Source organism: Mugil cephalus, chromosome 9, assembly GCF_022458985.1.
Source record: "Mugil cephalus isolate CIBA_MC_2020 chromosome 9, CIBA_Mcephalus_1.1, whole genome shotgun sequence".
Taxonomy (NCBI): domain Eukaryota; kingdom Metazoa; phylum Chordata; class Actinopteri; order Mugiliformes; family Mugilidae; genus Mugil; species Mugil cephalus.
This window is the reverse complement of record NC_061778.1, coordinates 5,236,271-5,261,480: the sequence shown is the minus strand read 5'-3', so window position 1 is coordinate 5,261,480 and position 25,210 is coordinate 5,236,271. Positions and strand designations below refer to the sequence as shown.

Here is a 25,210-nt window from a genome sequence, read left to right as displayed (position 1 = left end):
CCGCTGGGTGAGGAGAGCAGACCCAAAGACAAAGTGGTGTTTGCACCGGACTGACGGTCCAACGGACGAAGGCGCTGAGGTCAGAACATGGAAATGTTTGTACTCCGTGGACCCCTCCTGTTTTAATTAAGTTATATTCACCGCTGCGCATCTAAAAGCACCATGCAGTGAATTAGAAAGGCCAGGAGATGCTCACAGCACCCACTCCTTACGTGTATGAGCTGACGCAGATGGCAGAGGCAGGGGAAGTGACACAAAGAGTTCTGATTAAACATAATGCTTCCTGTTAGTCGAACTGTCAGGGGGGGGCTCCCGGTAAATAAGCCCAGCCTTTCGTTGATACGGAGACACGGCGAGAGATTACTCATTTTGCTAATGATGGAACTGTTCAACTGCAAATTGAGGCTGATTACATCCACTGAGAGGTTGTTTTTCATAGGACGCGCGGCAGATTTTGCAGATCATTGCCCTCGTGAAGTGAGTGAATGAGAACTCTAGGTGCCAAATGCAGCATCCCTCTTAATCATCCTCGCACCTGTGGGATGGGGCTTTCGATCACAGTCGTACTATGTGGAATCGTTTTTTTTTTTATCTATTATGTTGTGAAAGCTGCACCACAGCAGGCTCTGAGCGTACACTGAATGGGTTACAAGTTTGATGTCTCGCTTAACCCTCTGGAGTCTAGAGTATAATTGGCCGTTTTTTTTTGACTACTTTCGGTCTTCACCTTGTGGTTTCATTCTTTTCAGCTCAACATCACCTGCGTCATTTTACAGTTTCACTTTTGACAAACTGTACAAACACATTGGACCAAAAACTAGACTAAACCAATCAAATCCCAGTAGGAAAAAGTTAGATTTTTCTCTGTGACATGTTTAAACAAATCGTTTTTATAACTTTGAATGCAAATCTAAAGTGTAAATTTCCAAAGCTTATGAACAAATTCAGCATGAAACAAAGCTGTTTATAACTATTTCCTATTAAAAATGCAGGAAATGCGTCACGCGTTTTTGTACAATCGTATACAAAACCCCCATTAGCAACTACTGACACATCATTTGATGGCAATATTCAGGCATGAATTATTTATAATAAGTCTAGTTTTACTTTTCCTATCAACACAATTTAAAAGCTGGTATTTGGTTTGAAGTTTGCACTTTCTACAAAAGCTGAAATGGAGATTCAGTGACGTCGACTCCAGAGGGTTAAAAGGAGAAATCGATTTTTTTTAAATTGTACATATGATATGATTCCTCCCGCGTCCAAGACAAGACAAGTGTCTGTCTTTGCACTCACACATTAGCTCCCACCTCCTTTATTAACGCACAAGAATTTACAAGCCTGTTTGGGTCTTATCTTCATGTGTTATGTATTGCAGCTGTCGTCCCTCCAAGGTCAGTGTTTTGACTGTGGCGAAACCTGATCAGTTTGATATAAATCGCAACAGCGCTGTTATTCATCTGTTGGATTCAGGCGGGTGTAGTTTTATATTCTCAGAAACTCTGTTTTACTTCCATGTTTACCTTACTGCCTTACTGGGCACATAGATGGGACAAAGCCCCGTCCAGCACGGGAGCATCTGGATCTCTTCACCGCTCCAGACAGGTAATGGATTGGAGCCTGCTGAAGATGCGCACTGCTGGCACACTGTGGTGACTGCGTTTGTTTGCGACGGGAATTTATTGGAAATTCTACAGAAACGTCTTTTGTAAACCTTGTCTGGGACAGCTGTCTGCTTTATGTCTCCCATCAGATCCAAGCTGTGTGTAAACTGTACGACTTCCAAGGAACAATTTGTGGTTTATTTAAGCTCGCATAAACTGATGTCATATAGGTAAATACAGATACGTGACACCCGTCAAGCATCGAAAAGAAGTCTAGAGGAAGTGGCTCTTAACGTGAAAGTTTGTTTTAGGATTTTTTTCACGTAAGATGTTCACATTCTGAGAATACGTGAGCGAGGGAAGCATTACAATGCAAAATTGTTCAGTGTGAATAGGCAGATGAGTCTTCAAATGTGACCAGATTGCCTTCCCTCCCTGGCTGAAACTCCCAACTGTTCCTGGAATGTGGTGTGACGTGTGACCCACTATTGATTAGGACTAAATAATCAGGGCTCTGTCGTCATTGTCTATCCAGCTTTGTCCCCTCTCGCCACATTAACTGGAATCACAAGTGTTCAGGCATTTGCTCGCGCAAAATGCCACTTTTTAATTCATGCATTGCAAATTGGCCTCCACTGCTGTTCTTCCGTCGGAGAAAGATGAAGCTGTAGACTTATTCAGACACCAGAAGGGACAAGAAACGAAGCCGATCATGTGCTAAATGTTCCCCCTTTTGTGCTGAACGAACTTTGAGAAGCTGGGAATAGGTTTGGATGAAAGCTTTAGAGAGAATTTTAGTAGGAAGGACACTGTTGTTCTTACTGAGAATAAGTTACCTGAAAATACTGACCACGAGTAGGGGGCATTTTCCAAGAATCATTTAACATGAATCCAATATATTTCAGAAAAGGGATAAAATAAATGGAGGCAGATGACGTTACCTCTCAGTCAGCTGCCTCAATAGCGCACCAAACACACATAGCGCAACACTAGTGAGACCTGTCAATCTAATCCTCCTGTACACAGTAGGCCCCACCCCTATTGCTGCTGAGCCAATCACGAGGCTGCATATTACACGCTGACTCTGTCAGGCTCCCCACAATTGGTCGAGAGCTTATCCTCAGATGAAATATTAGAAGAAGAGAAGCTAATAGTGCAGCTCACTCCCATTAGCCAACTACTGGTGTCCTCACTACATTAAGTTATGTTAAAAAGTTATTAAAGGTAAATCCTTGAACTGTCAATAATTTAGCTATGCTTAGCTATGTTATGTAGGTATGTTTATGTTTTTTTAAAAAGGAAAAAAAGAATATTTGTCCCTGTCCCTATTTGAATAGCTTCATATTGAATGCAAAATGATAATAACAATGTACACTTATAAACTGTACTAAGCTGAGTTTAATATAGAACATACAGTAGGTAGGAGGTCCCTACTTAATCTCTCCATCAGTTTGGGGTCCTTGGCCTGGAAAACGTTGAAGACCCCTTACATGAATGAGAAATGTTGCACCAAAGGTGTTGCCTTTGACGCAGTTAACACAGAAAACAGTAATGACCCAGTACCAGTGAATTTCCCTGTAGCCTCATCACTGTGTTGTTAGTTGCATAAGCGCGTCTCAAATCAAACAGAGGGCGTGTCGGCTGACGTGTCCAGCCTCGGCCGTAGCCGGACACAAAGATGTACGCCGCTCTGCCGCAGCACGACCATTAAGAAAACCTGCGACAGATAAGAAAATGTACACAAGCAAAGTGGATACGGGGCTCTGCTGCCGCTGCTCTACAGTGCCAGTGTTTGTGCAGCTGTGTAGTGTGTGTACTGCAGCAGCAGGTAAACCAGAGGAGGCAGAGTCAAACACAACAACCTGCCGTCTCCTCGTCCGCTGCTTTTAATAGGAGCAGGGGTAAACAGGGCTATTCTAACCTTTAGCTTGAATAACATATGTGTTTGGCTTGGATGTTTGCACGTGCACATTTAAAAACATGTTGACTGATACTTATCATCCAGCCTGTTGACACAGCCTACTACTAAACACACACTACATGTTGCTCTATTGCAGTAAAAGGCACGCCTTAGATAATTGTTTAAGCCACGTCCATCTCTAAGTTCATTAGTGTGTGTGTGTGTTATTGGGATGGCAGAGTGATGAATTGGGTTCAAATGTACCAGACTGGGCTTGTTTTTGCCGTGTTCTGCGCTGGATGTGTAAATACAGTGAATGATTGCGCCGGCTTATTGGCTGTCACTGTATTTATCTTCCAAAATGTGGTAGAAAGCCTCGGAGAACAATTGCATCCCTTTTATTTCGGCGAACGGGGAGCGTTTGTGTGATGGTTTGTTTTCCCACAGAATCATTGTTTTGCATTCTGCCAGAAATAGAAAAAAAACATGTCTACTTATCAACATCCAAAGAAACAAAAGGAACTGGCTACATGGGTTAGTTTTGATCCTATTTTTAGCAGCGCACTCGTTCAGAAGATTGTTTTGTAGGGTTTTGTTATTAGATGTTTTCCTTCCCAGTCATCTAAAATAGATGCATGCATGTCATCCTTTGTACTGTGCGCTGTCGTCTCTCTGTATCTGGAGCTGGCTGCCATCGGCACAGGACAAATGAGGCTATGTTGAAACAAGGTAAGATCAAGCCTTTATAAGTTGATTGAATAAGACTGAGGGACTAAACACTGCATGTTCGTAGATGTGGAGGGCTGCCCCTCAGTTACTGTCTAGATTTAAACAGGAGGGGTTTCTAAACTTAAATCTTAAGACACAGGATTTCTGTCCTTAGCTTCATGTCCATGTGCTGTGACCTTGATTCGACTTAAAGAGTAAAGAGCAGCAAAACATGATGAGCAAGTGCTCGGTCATGGGAGTTACGGCATGTCCCATGTGGTTTGCAGCATATTGCTCAGACAATAATGTAACTCTTTGAAATGTGTAAGTTAATGGTGAAATTAGCGGCTTGATGGCTCAGAGCTCCTCCGCTCGATACCGGCCCGGTCCGGTTTTCAACAAGGGCAGCGTTTCTCTAGTTCGCCCTTTTTATTTCTGAACGATGCAGCTTCTACTGCTTCTACAGCCGTGAGTGGAGGGGGGGCGGGGGAGGGGAAAGTCGGAGGGATGGGAGAGTTCAGCCTAGTTTTACAGCTTCAGCCCTCTCTTCCCAGCGCTCGGATAGTGATTGATAGGCTTAGGCATGCTCTGTAGGACAGCGGTGGGTGGGAAAAGCTCATTTTGTTGTGTCCTCCTCCCCCATGATTTACTCTGCCATGGAAGTTTGCTCAAATTTAAAAGTGCGTATGGGAAAGAAAAGAAAAAGAGAGCGAGAGGAAAAGCTCCATTGCAAGTTAAGTTGTTGAAAGAGCTGATCTTAAAACTGATTGCCCCTTATGAGGAGCATAACAGAAAGTGCGACGGAGGGAAACATTATTCAATCCTCTTATTCAGACCGAGCCGTGAATTATTTCGTTCTCGAATTAGACAGCAGCTTCTTTTCCTGAGGTCGTATTCTTAGTATGATCGGGCCTCCTAAATGAATTGTCTCTCCTCCGTGGTTGAGAGCCGTCCCGGGTTAATACACTGGTCGCCGCTGAAGGATGCCAGGAATAACCTAGCTGGGTCGCGCTGACCTTTCCAAACTGGGCAGTACTCCAGGTCTCAATTAAGTGATGCTCTCTCTTTCCAGAAAAGGCAAAAATATTTAAATGGGGCGTGCAGGAGTTACAGCGATTTCTGTCTGAATGCCGTAATGGCAGCGAACCAAAGAGCTCTCTGGACGTGGAACGTTTTCAATAAGAATGCCGTGCCTGCGTTTGTTGTTGTGGAGGAGGAGGAGGAGTGTCATGACTGAACTGTAATCTTATGAAATAAGGAAGTTCATGGTACAGTGGAAACATTCTGAAGGAAACTTGAGGACTGTCACCGTTGACTTATTTGGAATCTGTTTTTCCACACCCCGCACCATTACAATATGTGTTCATTAGCCATTATAGCAGCCTGCTACTGTCATCATGAGAACCTGGTTAATACGCAGCACGCAACTTCCACCACTTATCACATAGCGCTGATTAAACCTATTACATTGATCGCATCTTGTTTTGTTTTTTTTCCCCTCTTCTCGCCAAGATTGGGGTTAGCGGTATGATGCAACCTGGCTCTCGGCTTTCATATCAACACCGTTTAGGTCGTAATGCCTCAAGCGTTTATCAGAGTATCGGTCTGACAGAAAATAAAATGAAAAATGTTGCACCTCAGTACGTCTTAGTGGTTCAGCTATACACTAAAGATAAGATCAAGCTCTGCACTTCCTGAGAAAAAAAAAAGAAAAAGAAAGAAAGAAAGAAAGAACGTGTGCGCAAGCTGAACAATATTTGTAATAAGGCACGAGCTATCTCGTTTTGTAATAATGCGTGACTGGTTATGTGACATTCATGCAATTAAGTACTTGTGGCTTCTTACTTAAAAAAAACAATGTTGTAATAATATAAAGGCAGCATGACGAGAAGAAAAGAAAACATTGCTCAGCACTTAAACGGCATTAGCAACAATGCATTTTTAATAAAGATGCTTTTTCGTTTACCAGAACACAGAATTTCACACCTTGAAAGAGACGGGTGATGATTTCAGAGGCGTGGCTTCAGATTTAGTACAGGCCGTAATAACTATGTCAAGAAACTGTCTATTAGTTTTTGGGAAGTTTTTTGGAGTTTTCACACATATGCAGACATGAGCTAGCCATCTCCTCAACGAGTACATGACTCATTGTTTATCCAGGCAACGGTGAACTCTTAACAGCACCAGTCGCAGGAATTTCCTTTGTCCAGACCTTTTTTTAACTTATACTCTTTAGCAGATCAGGCAAATTTTAAGCCTTTTAATGAAACCGACACTCTGCTATCCATATATTTGTCGATATATATTTCTTTTTTCGGAGGTTGTTTGGTTTAGAGAGCTCAATTCGCTCTCCAGTTGTTCAATTCAGATGTCCCACATTCGTACTTTCAATTCTGAGAATTGTTTTTCATAGATAAAAGCAAAGGAGTAAGAGCAGCAGCAGCAGCCCTGTCCTGTCCTGTGCCGCAGTGGTTCACAGTGTCCCAGTAAGCCACCACAGTGTGACAGATAGCCAATACGCACAGTACCAGGACACTGAAACCGAGGCGGCTATTTCAGCCTTCATCAATTTTACCTCTGCACCTCCGAGTTAATGGCCCCTCCGAATGGAAAATTTAGCATTCATATTTCCTGAGGAGATTAGGAATGTGCAGTGTTTCTGAAAGCACAAGAGAGATGCAGCAACGATCCATTTCTCTTCTTCTCTGTGTGTTTGTGTGTGTTGGTGGGGGCGGGGGCGGGGGACGGAGGGGGGGGTTAGCCTTGCGGCAGTGTCTATGTTGATGGAGAGAGAGGGGGGCCTGCAGGATCCTGTGTGTCAGCAGCCTGCATGTGAGACATTGCCTGGCGGAAGTGCATCACTGGCAGATGTCCAAAAGCCCCCCCCGCCCCCCATCCACCCCCCCGCCCCCCCCCCCCCCCCCCCCCCCCCTCCCCTCCTCAACCCTCCTTTACTCCTCCTTTCCCTTCCTGGTCTATCTTCCTCTTTTGTCTCTGCACACAGAGAACACACAGTCCCTTTAGACAACCTCTGGAAAACCATATGGAGCTGTTGTCTTTGTGCTTTTCTAGTAGACAGATACAAACTCTGCTGCTGGTTCGACACCGACATGTTCCACTTTTCGTGCTCTTACATCATAACTGCTCGCTTCTGCTGCCTTTCATGTGGTCATGACAAAGGATGTTTATTTACACTCTGAGATAGGACACCAGTAACATGTTCATGGCCAGATGTCGCTCCGTTCTGATTGGGCCAAAACCGTGTCATTCACCGCTTCTTGAAGTTTTTTTTCGGGGGCTGGATGAGGGGGAGGGGGGAGGAGCCTGCAGTCTTTTAGTGACTTTGTCATGCAGGAGCTCTTCTCCTCTCATGCACGGGGAGGGATGTCAGCACAGGAAATACGTTATGAGGGAGTTAACACCTGCTGCACCCCTTAACCCCGCAGCCTCTAACCCAGACGCAACCACATGCACGCTACAACTAAGCGCACTTTTTTTATTTTTTCCTAAGGTCTGTTTGATCAACAGTTAACACCACAAATCCAGCTGCTGAGTGCGTTACCACAGCAACATTTCGCATCACGCCGAGTAAAAACATCCAGCTGAACTTTTGTAATTATCCTCCAAAATGCAGATTTACATAAACAGACTATTTTAAAACTCCCCATCTGCTTTTTTTTTCTCCAGGCATGGAAGAAACGCTGGTTTATACTTCGCAGCGGCCGCATGAGTGGAGACCCTGATGTCCTGGAGTACTACAAGAACGACCACTCCAAGAAGCCCATCCGGGTCATCGACCTGCAGTGCTGTGTGCAGGTGGATGCCGGCCTGACTTTTAAGAGGAAGGAGTTCCAGGACAGTTTTGTGTTCGACATCAAGACGTCCGACCGCACTTTTTATCTGGTGGCCGAGACGGAGGAAGAGATGAACAAGTGGGTCCGGTCCATCTGCCAGCTGTGTGGTTTCAACCAGTCGGACGAAAGCCATGGTAGGAAACCCTCGCCCAGCCTCGCTGGTCTTCCACTCTCATTTTATTTCTTTCTATTCTATTTCTTTCTATTTATTTTTATATATATACTTCACATACACACTTATAAATACACACAATAATATATTCAACAAAATAAAGCGCCACATCTTAGTAAATCTCAGAAGACATGTTTCGTATGCAACATCTAAAGGAATATAAAGAAGAAAAAAGTACAATATGTACATCATAATGACCTTAAATAGTTTTCTAACATAATCCTCCTCATTATTAGCGAGAGGAAGACCCTTTTGTCCTTAGCTGAAATGTTATAAAAGTTGTGTAAATCTCCTAATAAACACGACTCTCATGTTAGTGGAATAGTTATTTTAATAACGTAGCCTGCTTTGTTAAACCAAACCAAACTTCTTTTATTCCCAGACTATATGTAACAAAGTTCCATCAGTGTTGCCACATTTCGGACAGTTACTATTTTCTTGTTTTTAGTTTTGACAGTGTGTAGTGTAATCTGCCTTAGCTTGTGTGAAAGAAATCTAAAATGTGCCGTCAGAAAACCAATTCATTGGGAAATAAGATTTAGATATATGATACGTTCTATTTTCCATAACAAAATATAATAACACCTGCCCTTCACTGATCTCCCACTGTCCTTTTTGATGCTGTTGGAAAGAGCTGGCATCTTTTTCCCAAAAAGTCAGCAGCATAGTCTAGGCCACATCATATCGTTGGTGTTTTTTCTTTTTCCATCTTTGTTATTTGAGAGAGTGGAATAGGAACATCCCCGTCAAATAAATGGACACAGTGTCTGAGACCGTTATTGATTTTTCTCTCCGTCTGATGTCCGCTTCGTGTTTTTCAGGGCGATGGGAATTCTCGACCGAAGTTAGTCAGTTCGGTGATATATATAGGTTTAGTTTTGTGTTTTTTTGTTGTGTCTTAGCCTGTTTTAGCTGGAGAAGGGCTTGTTTCCCCCCTGTGGAACCACCGTTGATAAAAAAAATGAATGCACTAGTGGCACCATAAAACATGGTGCATAAAAGCACCTGTCAGACTAGACATACTAATGATAACATTTTTATGCGGTTATGTTCTTATGCAAAGCTGCTAAGATGTGGAACAGAGAAGAGTCATCCTCTTTACCTTCGAGCCATAGATTTGCCTTAATTACCTTGTTTACGCTGGGATGACGTGATCTCTGAGCATTGTAAAATAACTAAACTAAAGCTTGTACAAATGATGACTCAAAATAAACACAAGCAAACACTTTTAACCTTAATGCAGTTTTGTTGATCACATTGTTCCTTTATTTAGGTGTGTCCGATCACAGACCCACACCAGCGCTAAACACGGCTGTATTCTGTAGCTACTGATATTGTGTATTAATCAAACAGGTTCTTCAGAGTGCACGTTTCACCATATTTTATGAAAAACTCCTTTTGTATTCCTTCTCATCCAGATTGCATTCGCGCTGTTGTTTTCCCGCCATCTGGCAGCTGGTGGACGTTAATCTTTGTGCACATGGCTGATCATCTGTAACATGCAATATGTCCAGGTGTGGAATGAAAAAACAGCTGTGGAGACTGTAATAATCCTCACATCATGAGGCGCTCCCCCCGGTCCATGTTCGGTAATTAGCGAGGTCCTGCTATAAGAACTGTATCAACTGTAGCCATGAGTAGCTGGGTGTAGCTGGGAGAGTGGATTGGGGGAAGTAAAGGGCTTATGTCATGACAGCTGCATTAGTGATTACAGTCCCTTCAGTGTAAACATCACATCATTCTTTTTTTTTTTTTTTTTTTGGTCACGTAACTCTATTTAGTTCTTTTTTTTTTCTGGGAATGTTTTATCTTTATGCTCTGCCTCCGTCCAAATGCATTTCAGAAGTCTTTTTCAGCAGATTAGCGAATCATGAGTATAAGTTTAGAAAGAATTTGTTAGCACCCTTGTTTGTTCCGGTGTACTCTCTGAAAAACCACTTGGAGCTACTTCCAAGCAAAATCCTGATTCTCAGCATTATATGTGCCAGAGGGCTGTAACTTTCAAATAAACCCTGACAGATTATGATTAGCATCACACACTAAAACTAATACTTTTTTTCAAGTGTTTAAATCCTCCAGACAGGAATGGGGAAAACTTTATGCAACTCTTAAATAAATGTCCGTCTTACGTCACTCAGTCTGCTTTTATGTCATACGGAAAAAGTATTCCGGTTTGAAGAGGCAGCCACAGATCTCGACGAAACGATTAAAAAGTGACACGCTACTTTTCTAAATGACACATACCCGCAAGCTGAGTCATTGTTTATATGTGCTCAGAAAGCTGCGCTTCTTCTTCTTCTTCTTTCTGGTTTCTGTTCCATTTTCTACTGTTAATAGATGGATACAATAACACCGCACACGTCTTACGATCAGTCCACATTACGTGCACCTTCCTTGTAAAACCTGCTTTGCCCAAGAGGTTTTTCAGGTTTTCCAAGGAATAAGTTGTTGACTTTTATGCAGATCCATCGTTCTCTTTGCCTTCATAACTCCTGCCTACTCCCTTGTGTGGTATCAGGTTGTTGTTGGAAATAAATGCTCATCACCACCTCTCATAGGGTTTCCATTGACACTGGGCTATTTTAGAGCGTTGTGCCATGTTGAATGTTTTTACGACATCACTAACTGAATCATACTACTTGGTTGAACCTACTGCTTGTATTATAATATAGAATACTTTTTTATTGCCTTAAGAGCAAGTAATACAACAAATTATGTAGAGATTGAAGATTATACACTCACTTGCCACTTTATTAGGTACACCTGTTCAATTGCTTGTTAATACAAATAGCTGATCAGAGAATCACATGGCTGCAATTCATTGCATTTAGGCATCAAACCGAGCATCAGAATGGGGAAGAAAGGGCATTTAAGTGACTTTGAACGTGGTATCTGCATGGTTTAAATACCACAGCCTACCTGAGTGTTGTTGCTGACCATGTCCATCCCTTTATGGCCACAGCGTACCCATCTTCTTATTATTATGTCCTTTTTATTATCATCTCAAACTGGTTTCTGAAACATGACAATGAGTTCACTATACTCCAATGGCCTCCACAGTCACCAGATCTCAATCCAATAAAGCACCTCTGGGATGTGGTGGAACGGGAGATTCCCATCATAGATGTGCAGTCGACAAATCTGCAGCAACTGCACGATGCTATCATGTCAATATGGACCAAAATCTTCTGAGGAATGTTTCCAACACCTTGTTGAAAGTATGACACAAAGTATTAAGGCAGCTCTGATGGGAAAAAGGGGATCCAACCTTTAACTAGCAAGGTGTACCTAATAAAGTGTACATTGCAAACAGTACAGTCACAGAGCGTTGAAACACGAAAAGGCTTTCGCCCCCACTCTAACTGGTAGAGACCACTTGTTTACAGTGGTGGGCTGTATTGATGCTGAGCTGGACGTCTGTGTATATTTGTGGTGGTAAAACAAATGGAGGTCAGTGGAGAAGTGTAGTCACACCCTGGCGACTTCCTGTTCGCATCAGTATTCCTCCTGCAGCATCTCTGATCTCGATCATCGATGAGCGCCCGGTGCTTGTGGAGCAGAGCCGCGGCCTCATACCAGCGACACATTAACAGATTCTTAACTTATGTTTTATCACTGGGTGGAGAATCCTGTTTTTGTGTCATTATAGTTTGATTAGGTTCCTCTTACGCGTGGATGTATTCTGAGTTTGCGATACCAGACGAACCTCTTTTAGAAGGAGGGATATTTTTTTTTCAGGACAGCTGCAGATGTGAGTCAGTGTGTCATCTAACAGACTGGGAATTCCCTCTCTGAAACAAAACAAACCATGGTGAACAAAAAAAAACCTGAGCAGCTAGTTCCTCTTATGGAAATTGTATAAGCTGACGGAGAGAACAGAAGAAGCACAAATTTGCAGTTGTGCCGACGGCATGTTTGCTTTCATACAGACGGGGAAAGGATGAGGCTCAAGCGCGTTGTGTTGTGTTTACAGCACAACGTCACGTTTGCTGTCCTCATACAGAGGCAGTGGCTGTGTTTAGTCTAAACCGGTTGTGAATGGAATTAAGTGGGCTGTGCTGTACAAAAGCGTGGAGAACTGAAGATTTGGTTGGGGTTTATGGCAGCTTAAGTTCTATTAGCACCTTCTTAGGGAGAGTTGGCCCTTAAGCCGCGTCTCCTGAGTATGAGAAAGATAGCCACAGGGGACGGAGCACAATTTATTGTTACGCAACGCTTTCTTTTATTCCGTCTTTCACCGTGTCTCATTTTGTTTTAAGTTTCTGTCTCATGCGCACACATCTTCCCCCCTGACTTGTGTGCTAATGTTTACAGTGCGGTTTGTCCTTCTAAGCTCTCCAATGCTACCGTGAAATGTGTCTTTGGACTCTTATTTTCTCAAATGAAACGTCACTGCTGTTTTCGGATGTGTTAAATAAATGCACTCAAAGAGGCAGCTCTAGTTTGCTGACTTTCTGTTTCCTTCTGTTTCCTTGATTAGATTTTTGGTCCGGCACCTGTTTACCTTAAACGTACCTTAGAGCCTTAAACTAGTTATTGAAAATACATTTTTATACCAATCATTTTACTGAACATACTAAATGAACCAAAACAAGTGATGTAATAATATGTTCATGTACATGCTGACAACATAAAGGCACGCATACGTGCGTAAACAGTGTGTAAACACATCTTGAAGACTTTGGCTTCTTATGCTCTCTGCAAATGCACGCCTGCCTTTTCCCTTTCCAAAGTGCCCTTCATCTGCATTGATTTTTGTTGAAATAATGAGACTGCATGGCAGTGGAAGGTCAGGTTTCTGCTGCCACAGAGCAGGCTGAGGACAGTTTTCTTTTCGCTGCCCCAGCCGCGCATCCCACAACGCCGGTGGCTGGCACCGCCTGAATTCTTGCTGGAAACAACAAACTTGGAAAATCCGCTGTGGGCGCCCATTGTGAAAATCTTTAAAGAAGAGATCTGGGCTCTGTCCTGCTCCGAAAGTAGCATTTGAGTCGGTGACATGCAAATAATTTCAGCTCAACACAGATGGGTAGAAGGAAGTACATCGCAGTTCATTTTGAGTAAATGCAAACGGGAAGCAAGACGTTTCTGGACCAAACTCGGTGTCAGTGTTTGTTAGCGACCAGTAATGTAGCGCCACTGATTTCCTCATGCAGACACACACTCGGTGCAGTGTTTTTCTTGTTCTCACAATCTGATGACGGGTGTTGTTATCAGACACTGATGGCTGGGTGTGTGTGTGTGTGTGTGTGTGTGTGTGTGTGTGTGGCGTGTGTCTGCACCCAGGGAGACCCACCCCCGAGCACAATCAAATGAATGGAACATCATCTCGTCAATCACGGGCTTTGTTCTGCTCTGTGCCGGCTGTTTGAACTCAGAGACAAGGATAAGCTCAACTAGAGATGAGGTTTTTCACTTGTCAGCAGTTCTCTTGTTTTTTTGTTTTTTTGCGTGTGTGTGTGTGTGCGTGTTGTCTTTTGCGGGACAGCTCCCACTGTTTAGTTTTCCTCTCCACTCTGTTTTTCAGTTTGAATAGAAGAGTCCGTTCAGTTTGTCAGTTTAACTGTCGCCCTTGAGATTATGAGATACAAAGATTAACTCCATAATCTGATTTTTCAACAGAAACCCCGGATGTTTTTGTCAAACAGAAATTTCATTTATTCAACCCTAATTTTGCAGTCAAATTCAGTATTTACTAGACCCATACACATGTTGCTTGATGAAATGAATCAGCAGCACCCTGATGTTGATGTAATGTAATCTCTAACTAGAAAATAATCTATTTATAATCTACGTGATTAGCTCATCCATTGAAAGGACATTCAGAGATTTGTACATGACATTAAATTTGCGCTTATCAGAAAGAGGAACTTGCTTGAAACATAGTGACGTTTTGGTCTTTATTCGTCTTTCTCTTCAACAGTTAATGTGCCTGAAGTTAAAATGTGACTGGCTGGTAGTGGCAACACACAAACCTCCCGTTACAGAACAAGAATTTCAAAAGTGTGACAAACCAAAGGCATCCAAGCAGTTGTGAAAGCAAAGAGATGAAGATTTTAGGGATTCCTGTTGTTGTAAAGTAAAGTGCGCTGCAAAATAAAAAGCGTCTCAAAATAAAACTTGCTTGTTTACCAATGACTGTCTACATTTTCTCTTGCATCAATCGTTATTCTTCGCTATTCATCTTTAGCTTGGTCCAGGTAAATCCAGCCTAGTTTTCAGTGAGAGAAAGAAAATCAACCTTTACCACAGATTGCCTCAACTCTTCTGTGTCCAACCTACTGTTGCACAGCTGCAGACTTTCTCCGGCCATCTCCTTTGCAGAAATGAGGTCAGGGCGTTGAAAATGAAGTCGCTGTTCTAGAATTTAGCCAGACTCTGATTCATTGGCCCTGACAAGCCCGAGGCTCTTAGGTGATTGATCCGTCCAGTGTGAGGCAAACTGATGTCGCAGTGTGGTCGAGCGGCGGTGCTCACATGATGCTGTGAAGCTGGCACGGGGAGTAATGCGATTGGAGAATGCTGCTTGCGTGTTTTGCTCTGCTTCGTACTAATGTGAGCTGTTTTCAGGAGAGAATGAAGCCACCCTGTAACTCTGAGCGAGGATGCCATTTTCCATCTTTCTGTCGGGCGTCACACACCTCCAGTGCTAACAGCCTCTCCTCGGTGCTGGCCCAACCCATCTCTGCAGCATCCTCTTAATTCATTTACGTCAGTCCCACGGAAATCTCCCAACCCCTCCCCTTCTGCTAGCCGCACATGCAAATGGACCCCACAATGTGGCCTCCTGGGACACGCTGTTGTTTCATAGACTGCCCAAGCAGAAACGTTTAGGACAACAAATTAAGTACCTATGTGCTTTGCGAACTGTTTTGTTCTCACGTCTTTAAACTGGTGCTCATTTCGACGTTGCATACGGAGGCAAAGGCCTTTTTTTTTTCCCCAAGGGCAATCTGACATTAAACCTATTGCATGACCCCCGTGTCACGTCCTCCCCCACCACCAGGCCACCCTGTAGAGCTTTGACATATCTGATGCTAATTTGCAACGTTCATTGTGGCTGTTTGAGCCTTGAGGCTATATTTTTTAAGTGCAATCTGGTATGAAACCATTAAGGAAATTGCATTTTTGTAGTCACTCAAATTAAAGGCAGGTGGACAGAGTGTACATTAAATTATTGTCTTTTATGAACGGCGGGGTGAGGGCGCAGTCGCAACGCTGACGTAAAGTGTGACATACTGAGAGAAATGCTCTAAATGCTTCCAATTCACTAGGTCTGTGTGTTTTTTTTCCTTCTATTTTTATATATAATTTCAGATTAAATTATCAGATGTCCTCTTCTAATTCTGGTTGGGTTGGGAGGAAATGAGCACCCTACAAAGATGTTTCTTGTCATGAGTGATCTAGCATGGTTCTAATTTTGGCCCCCTGAGACCAGCAGCCAGTTTCTATTAGATTACGGCCACAGAGCCAATGAGACAGTAGGTGATGTATTATAGAACATAATTGGAAAATGGCTCATGAACTTAGGAGCTCTTTGACCCAGAATAGCCATGTGTCGTTCACCAAGCAGAAGGGGTCTTTCAGTGCATTGCTGTTGATAATCCGATGTTAAGTTTCGAGCGGAGGAATGTTCGCGGAAAGAACTCATTGTCCTTTTAACTGCTTCGTTTGATGTCGAGGTTTCAGCCTGATTGTAGCAAAAACTGTTTCTGATAAAAGCATTTGGCTCGAAACTCCAACACAAGTAGCCTTTATTTTACTTGTGCCTGCCAGTTTTGTTACTTTCTGTTGTAAGCTGTAGTATGATAAATAACAGTTCACTTTGGTTAATAAATATTTGATTGGGTGCCCGGTGCATTCAGCCGTAGCGGGAATATTTCTAGTTTCTGTGTTTTTGTTTTCTGCTCTTTTTCTCTGTTTTTGTGTCCTGGTTTCTAGTGAGCTGATGGAATCACTTCCCTGTGGTAACATACATCATCAGGCCCATTAGTGTCAGTGATGAGCCATGGAGGCTATTCCATCAGCAGACTGGACCAGTCATCTTTTATCTTGTTTCTGATTCTGACAGTCATGTGCACAGTTAATCAAAAATCGTTTAGAGCACACAGAGAAACATTATCTTATACACACACACACACACACACACACACACACACAAGGAAAACGAACAAGCTAAAGTTTTGTTGTCTGATCAGAATTACAGTCGTCAGGCTTGCTTGTGTTTTTCGGTGCAGCACTCCGGCGGGGGGGAGGTGACTGTCTTTCAACAACAACAAATCAATATATATCCCCATATTAGTGGGCCTAGTACTCACCGCACTGTAGGAAAGCTTTTACAAAGCTTTTTGCGGAGAAAGGAGATGATGTCTAACCAGCCTAGGGAGAGTGGAATCACTCAGAACAATGGCGTAATTGAGGCTCATTGGGAGGCGGGGGAGTCCCTGCCTGAGCTGCTTTGGGCCTGGACATCTCGCTGGTGTCCATTGGCTTGGAGACCCCACAGCAGAGCCCTTTTTTCCCCCTCAGGCATGGATGTGACCTCATTCAGCTCATTCACCGGACTCCAGAACACTCCCGCCCTCCGACTGTCCCACATGCATGCAGACGCACGCTCACACACCACATTTGTATGTGTTTTTCAGCTCAAATCATGACTCACAGTCAGAACACTGCCTTCTTCTTAAAGGCCAGCTTGACCCATAGCATTCTTTGCAAAGGTCTGATGATGAAGGAGGAGAATGGTGGAGATCACTCCGCTAGTAATGGGTACTTTTCCAGACCATATGATTATTATGTTCCAGGCTTTTCACTGTTAGGTAACATTAGAAAAACATATTTAATGGCCTTGTTGTGATTCAAATAGGTGTTGTTTTTCAGGTTGCTGTGAATCTCATTGTTCTTACATAAAAATAATGGCAAATTTTACATTAACTGGACGGCAAAAGAGGGAGATTCATTTCAGCTGCAACTGAGTTTTTCTCCCCTTTCTCTCGCTCCCATCAGCTAGTGTTGCACACAGCACCACGGGTCGATGGATCAGTGGGCCGCCCACTCTCTACTCCCACATCTCTCTGTGCACCTCCTCATTTTGGCCTCCTGCCCAGTCTATTTCCAGCATCTCCATCTCAGATTTGTCTTTTCTTTGTAGTCCTTTCGGTGGAAATATCAGGGATGTCACACAGAAATAATAAGACTGTAAGACCACGTTGCTCACTCATTCCCACTGAGCAACACAGTGACCGGCTCAATAAAATCAAACAAGACACATTGACCCTGGTCGAAAAGGATAACTTGGATCATATGCTGTACAGCAGCTTGCACTCTGCAGCCCCAAAAGCAGAAGGATACTGTTTTCTCTCATCCCATGAGACAGATTCCTCTTCTCTATTGATTAAACTGCAGACTGAAAGCTACTGACTACGAGACCATGCAAGGAAGGTCATGTAATGCCTCGGATGAATTACACACTGGTGATTTAACACTCATTTTCTGTATTGATAATTTCTGCTGCTTCTGATTATTTAGCAAACGCACCCTGAAGAAAAGTAGAATAAGCTTATTCTAAAAACAAAACAAATAAAAAAGAAACTTTACTTCTTTAAATAATCAATTACTTTTATTTTCTCCCATCTGCAGATGGCAGGTTACACCATATGCCTCGTTCTGTTGGAGCAGATGGGACCGGCTCAATGGCTCCCCTGACCGGAGAACGCAAGTCTTCTGCCCCCATCCATTCCAGCCAGCCAGTGCTCTTCACCTTTGATGTGCCTGTGCGCCACTCACACCACAGTTCCCTGTCCAACAGTGCACCCCAGGACTACCTCCTCCTCCATCAGTGCATGAGCAGGAAGACAGAAAGTGCACGGTAAAGGCCACGACCCCCGGGCGTCCTGTGTCAGTTTCCTGTTTTCTGTTAATGCAGGTCAACATACAGGTTTACGGCGCTTCCTCGGCGTAGAAGCCCCCAAGGGTTAGAACTACTGTTATAGGGGGAGAATTCTCCAGCTGCTGTTTGTGTATGATAAAGCGCTGCGGAGCGATGACAGAAGATGGAACTGAAGGGAATATTCTAAAAATCGTCTAAAAATCTAATAGACAATGCAGTTTCCAATCTTAATCCTGAAGCTTGGAAAGTATAAATAAAAGGTTTTATTTTTGCAAAAGTTTAATGATTAAAATAAAATTTAAATAAAAGCATAAAGTCTAGGTATTTTATAGAGATGAGTAACATAGCTGTGCACGTGCAGAAAAAACTGCAAACATGGCGCAACGCTGACTGTTGTTCGCGGAATTGATCAGCTCGATCAATTCCTTGAAAAATGGCTAAAAAAAAATATGCACAAGACGTGTGCACATACGGTATGTTTAGCATGCATATGAACACACATGCTTACTTCAGCTATATGCTGAGCAGGGGAACAAAGGGGCCGAGCGCTTATACTAAACGCACGCCCGGGTTTTCTGTTAACATTCACCTCACCTCCTGCTGCCACCGCGCCTGTTTCTAAGCATCAAAAGGCAGCTTTAATAATGATGCCATTCAGCAGATAGCAGGCACAGTACATGATCAATGAGGTTGAGGCAGCAATTCATCATTCCTATAGGTTCAGACTCACCCAGGGTAGAAATGCCCTCTCAGCCACACCATTCACACATAAATCTGTTGTACTGGCCCACTGTGCAACCCAGGAAATGAAACCTCACAATCCATCTCATCAGCTTTATGCATATATTTGTCTCTCTAGCTTCTGCTTCGTAGGTCTGCCAAATTAGCCGAGCATCCGGTGGCAGGGTGTGCGATTCATATCAGAGTGACGACCAGTGGTATGAAAAGATTTATGTGCAAGAAAATGATGGAAGACAGGACAATGAACAATGAATTGATTGATGATTGAAATCAACACGTGAGGAAAGAACGGATGCAATGCAGTTATCGGACATCTGACATGAAAAAGAAATTAGCAAAATGTTATGTTGATATTAGGGTAATTTTTACATTTTTTTTATATATGGTACACATTTAACACAATCAGCTGGAAGCTTTAGTGAAGGTAACATATTTGCATATAATCACCTCAGCATGTGAATACACAACTAATTCAGAATATATTGTATTAACCAACACGTCAGGCCTTTGCTTAACTAACTGGCTACAAATGTCTAAGCTGCAGAGTTGCTTTTGTTGCCACTCAAGGTCAGGAGCCAGAATAAATGAGGCATGTCCCTAGGGTGCCTAACCAAGGCTGAGAAACTCTGGGAAAGTCATAGCATTCTCCCTCTTAACATGGATGACCTGCCCTTGTCAACATGCTGAAAACATGCAAACAGATCCGTTTCAAAATGCTAAAACTGAATTGACATTCTCAAATAGCTGCAAAAAGACATTCAGACACTGAATGTAGAGGAGTGTTAAATAATGCCTAAAGCTCGAAAAGTGCCTCTAAAGCGCTATGCTGCCATCTAGTGGCTATTGGGGTAGTTACACTGAGGTTACATTAAATGCTGCTGTAGAAGAGATGGTGTTTCAGTGTGGAAAGTGGCTAAAAGTGGAAGCAAGTGAATATTTGTTCGTCTTTTCCCGTTTTGCAGGAGTGCCAGTTTCTCCCAGGCCACGCGAAGCAATGTGCTAGTGGGGAGCGACTCTGCGGTGCAGAAACTCTCCTATGGCTTTTCGCACTGTCTAAACGGAATGGGCGCTCAGCTGCATGGCTTCTACAGCCTCCCAAAGCCAGGAAAACACCAGTTGCCGGTGCATGATGACTCTTCTCAGGAGGCCTGCTATGTACTTCCGCAGGGCTACAGCTCTGAGGCACCAGCTCACAGTGGTCTGGGTGACTCTGAACTTGACAGCGAGGAGGTGTACACCTACAAGACACCTTGCAACACCCTTGCCACCATGCACAGCAACGAGCGCTCACCTGACAATTATGACCTTCCCACGCCGCCCGGCTCCTTCTATCAGATCCCCCGGACATTTGATAAAAATCACAATGCCTTGACGCCTTCCAGCTCTGAATCCTCATGTGCCCCTCCTCCAAGGCCCCCCAAACCTAGCCAGGGGTCTGAGGGGCAATGGGGGAGTCCCCAGTCAGTAGGGAGCCAGAATGGAGAGGTGACGGCTGCAGTGTCAGTCATCCCACGCAGGAATACCCTCCCCGCTGTTGAGAACATCCGGCTTCACAGAGGTACGCTGATGTCAGTCTTTGTCTTTGCTTTAGCTGCTTCCTTTAAACATTGCTCTGAAATGCAGTTTGTTTCTTTAAACGCTTGATTGAATTGACTCACAAATGTTTTGAAATTACGCTCTTTACCTGCTTCCAAATACATGAAAACAGGTGAAGACTTGATCAGTCGACCATCTTGTGGCGCCGCCATCTCTTTGCGCCTGACTTTCTTTCCTCTCACTCTTTCTTTCCTCCTCTATCTCACAGTTTACTGATTTAACGCTAGCAGCTGAGCAGAAACAAAGGACCCAGTCTAGCAGACAGTGTTCTGTTGAGACGCTAATGAAATTCAAGCCATACAGCCTGCTCCAGAATGCCTCGTTCCAGGCTGATAAGCAATTAAAAAAAAAAAAAAAAAAGGGAACACACAGCAGACAATGCATGGCTTCTTAGTTCGCTGTGTTCGTTGCTTTGCCAAGTCTACGCTCAGGCCTCAAATAGCCAGGGACAAGAACTGACTTGTGACCCTTGTTAGTGAGGATACGGGCTGTTCGCACACCTGTGCTGCAAAGACTAATTATAACCCAGTGAAGCATTTAATGAAATGTCACTAGTGCTTCGTTTGTTTCATTAGAAACACTAGTTTACTTATTGAAATGTCTTGAATTATAGTACAATGTCTTACTCTTGTTGGCTTGGCTTTGTGAGGAGCTTCTTTTTTTTTTCTTCTTCTTTAGGCATTAATGGGCAGGGCTAAATATTGATTTGTCTCCTCGCCTCTCTCCACAGGCTCCTCCTTTGAAACTAACAACCATCATCGTCTCATCCATTTCAACAACTCTGGCCAGTCGGTGGAGTCTGTAAATGACGGGTTCAGCTCCTACCTGGTGAGCCTTAAATGCACCACCCCCCGTCGCACAGACGCTGTCACAGCAAAATCATAAACTGCAGAGACAGAAAATGCACTCCTACTATATTTACTCCGACCGAGCGTTACCACTTTTCCTGTTACATTGAGTCCGGATAGATTGATTGAATCACGTGACCTCTATTTCTTTTAACACCAGAGAACCCAAACCCCGCTGACTCGCTCCGACAGCGGCAATTCAGATGACAACTATGTGCCCATGAATCCCGGCTCCTCACCACTCAGCGCCGCCCAGGCTGACAGTCCTAAGAATATCTACATTCCTATGAGCCCTGGGCCACATCACTTTGATTTCCCAGGATTCTCTGCAACATTACCTGCCCGTAAGGGGAGCAGTGCCTCCTTGTGTCACAGGCCCAGTCGTCTCAGTGACGTTACGCCACCTCCCATCAACCGCAACCTCAAACCTAACAGGAAATGTGAGTTTTTGAAAGGCAGAACTTTCACTAATCTGAAAGCACAAGTTTTATTATTCATTTATTTATTTTTTATGCCTGCAAATCAGCTATACAGCCTATATCGTTGTTTTTACAAGTGAGATTGTTGTTGACGATTTCTGCTATTGTTTTCCACAGCGAAGCCAACACCTCTTGATTTGAAGAACAGTGGGATCTTTGATGAACTGCCATTTAAGAGCCCAATCACCATGTCCTGGACACGGCCCGTGTGAGTCTTCTATCGGCCATTTAAGATGCACTACCCAAGGCCGCACACACACACACACACACACACACACACACAGACACTTTGACTATACAGATTGTTGCTGCATTTTGCCTCTGCCTGAGGTCACTCACGGCCCTGTCTGTTCTGCTTCAGGCCCTCTATGAACTCCATGTCCTCCCAGCATTGCCGACCTATCTCTACACAAAGCATCACCAGCACAGATTCTGCAGACAGCGAGGAGAATTACGTGGCCATGGTGAGTCCCTGTAGCTGGAGGGGAGCTCAGAACAGTACACCGTGTGCTTCGTTTTAATTATCCACTTGTTTGCATGCTGCAACCGCTGCAACCGCTGCACCGCGTGCGACTGAAACCTCCCTCCTGTCCCATTAGCAGAACCCAGCGTCTACCTCCCCAGCCGTGAGTGGCACCAGCAGCCCAGCCCCTAGGAAGTGTGGCAACGTGGACTACTTAGCACTGGACTTCCAGCCCGGGTCGCCAAGCCCACACAGAAAAGTAAGGAGAGGATTGATGTGTTACACCATTTGTCTTATTTTATCACACGGTGCAATCCAGCGTCTCACTCCTCCCGTTATTTATCGTTCCACAGCCCTCTACATCATCCGTGACATCTGATGAGAAGGTGGACTACGTGCAAGTTGACAAGGAAAAGACCCAGGCGCTCCAAAGCACAATGCAGGAGTGGACTGATGTGCGGCAGTCTACTGAACCTGCCAAGGGCGTCAAATCCTGACAATGACCCATGCAAGAATGACAAGTTCCCATCTTAGTTGAAGCGTCTCCAGTTTCATGCTCCTATCATTACTATGAATACTGTTTGGGCTTGTTTAAGGCTGAAATATTTGGCCAAAAGCCTGTTCTCTGTGATAATTATTACTGCATCGCACTGCTATGTAGCATGCAGGATATCAGGCCGTACAGGTGAAGTGCCCTGCCAAAGCTCTTCATGCAGACTGTTAGAACAGTGTATGGACAAATGATAATGTGTATGAAAATATCATCCTTACTATCAAAGCATTCGTCACAAATACATTTGATCAAAGCTGTCCCTCCCCGCCCTTTTGCGACAATTAATTTAGTTTGCATCCTGTTGGTAATTTACTCAATTGTTGCCAATTAAGAAAGCGGCAGAGCTAACCGGTCGATAACCATATTAATAAACTGTAAGGGTAAGCTTCCTTGTCGCAGGAATGCCAAGATGCACTCCAATTTTGGCATGCAGGCTGACTTTCTCTTTTCACTTCAATCTACCGTTTGTGCTGAGTCTTGCAGAAGCAGTGAAGAGATTATTTTTACTGCGGGCAATCATTTCAGCTTAGCAGTGCATGTCTGGTAAGAGGAGAGGGAAAAATATAGCCATACAAATATGCAAAGGCCTGTGTCAGAAGCCCTAATGATAACCGTACACGACTGTTGCCTCAGTTTCAATTAAGTATGAGCCTGAACCGTATTTAAAAGCTGCCAGGTTGGATGGCAGGCCAAATATGTCAATGCAGGTACAAAGTTGGTAACGTCCAGATGTACAGAATGAAGAAAAACAAAACAGGCAAGATGAAGAAGCATCTTGCACCTTTATATGTAGGTTTGACTTCGGTGGTCAATTAATTTCAGGTAATACATTTCACTGAAAATGTGCACTCACCAAGAAATTTGAAGTTCATGGAAGTAAAAAAAAAAATAAACCAGGAGGTGTACTTAGCAGCTTCTCTGTCTCTCTCTAGAGACCATAAATACAAGTGTAGTAGACAGAGAATTGCATATTTATGTTTTCCAGGATTCAACCATTCTCTGATTTATGTCTCCGGGCTTGGATATGCCACACACTACAGCTCTGTCTCTGAAGAGTAATTGTCTCTTGTCTGTAAATTATTAATAAGGTGACACATTTGCAGTGCATCTTGTTGACTGTTAGCAATTTTACGCACTTGTCTGAGACAAAAAAAGTGCACTACAATAACGGAACATTGTGCTTTTCATGCAAAGGCCATCTGCCACAATGAAGATTTGCCAGTGATCATAGTGACTTAAAAATGGTTAAGGAAAAATGTTTACCAAATTTCCTGAACTATTCTTTCTGTTTAATTTGCCTTATATTTTAATTTCAGTTTCGACTGCACATTTTGCCTTGGAGAAATTGAATTATTCACAATATTATTCAAGGAAGGACCATATTGTATTTAGGATAACTGAGTGATCAGTTTCTAGTTCAGCTTGAGTCCAGTATTTCATTGTGGGCTGGAACCACTGAAGAGTGAATCCCCATTTGCTCTTAATAAGTAAAATAGCGTGGCCATGCAATGCTAGATGGTGTTATTGATTCACTCATTAAGATTTACTTCTTAATGCTTTTCTACCATTTTTACAGCTTTTTGTATTCTTTTTAATCATTATTTTTTACTGATACATGTAAGCAAATGTTAATGCATAAGAACAGGATCAGGCTAAATTAAGCTACGTCTGTTACAGTGTGTTTTATCTCTTTTTTTTTCTTTCTTTTTTTCAATTCCCAAATTGAATCTTTATGATCTGTTCCTAAACTGGGATGGCTGGCAGTTTGAGTTGCACTGGCAAAAAGGAAAAAAAAATAAATAAACATTCCCGGGTGAACTGTGATTCACAAAGAGCAAGAGAGGAAAGAAAACACTGAAGAAAAGCCTGTCTCCCTGTCAGTCTCTGAAATGAAATGGATGTGTAATTTATTATCTAGAGAGACCCGCTGTAAGCAGAAGAGCTGTGTACGTGTCGTGGTAGATTGTGAGTTGTAGTATGTTAAATGACAGCCTGACTGGGTGAGAGTGAACGCCCTGCTCAGATCTACTGTCAGACTGTCACTGGGTTGACGTACTGTACTTGTAGAGATCATTGTTTTAACCACTGTTATTGATACTACTGTAAAGCCTTTGCAGATTGCTTGTGTGTTAATTTATTAATTTATTGTGTGTTTTACAGTTGATAATTGTAAAAAAAAAAAAAAAAAAAGGAAAAAACATCAACCAAACAAGGAAACCTTCACTCTACTAACATTGATGTATGCAAACTGTCTCGATTTTTTGAAGCAATATGAGATGAAATGATGCCAGTGTGACGGTAATGTGGTACAGCTAATTTGGGATACACAAGAATACAAGACTTTGTTATTCCTGTATTATGGTAGACTTAAACTGTGGACATAGAATAAATCAAGAAGTGAAA

At 43.2% G+C, this 25,210-nt stretch overlaps 1 protein-coding gene across 3 annotated transcripts in view; it reads left to right on the top strand.

Moving 5' to 3' along the window:
* gab2 (GRB2-associated binding protein 2) overlaps positions 1-25,210 on the top strand; it is a 31,704-nt gene extending 6,494 nt beyond the window's left edge. The window contains exons 1-10 of one of the 3 annotated variants that reach the window (XM_047594269.1): positions 7,481-7,800; positions 7,900-8,200; positions 17,878-18,106; positions 19,831-20,426; positions 21,195-21,292; positions 21,473-21,752; positions 21,909-21,999; positions 22,153-22,255; positions 22,391-22,513; positions 22,608-25,210. In XM_047594269.1, coding sequence (XP_047450225.1) covers positions 7,939-8,200; positions 17,878-18,106; positions 19,831-20,426; positions 21,195-21,292; positions 21,473-21,752; positions 21,909-21,999; positions 22,153-22,255; positions 22,391-22,513; positions 22,608-22,751 — 1,926 coding nt within the window. In that variant the 5' untranslated portion in view covers positions 7,481-7,800; positions 7,900-7,938 and the 3' untranslated portion in view covers positions 22,752-25,210. Of the gene's footprint in view, positions 1-7,480; positions 7,801-7,899; positions 8,201-17,877; positions 18,107-19,830; positions 20,427-21,194; positions 21,293-21,472; positions 21,753-21,908; positions 22,000-22,152; positions 22,256-22,390; positions 22,514-22,607 lie in introns of those variants that run through there. The other 2 variants (XM_047594268.1, XM_047594267.1) reach the window with 2 other exon arrangements.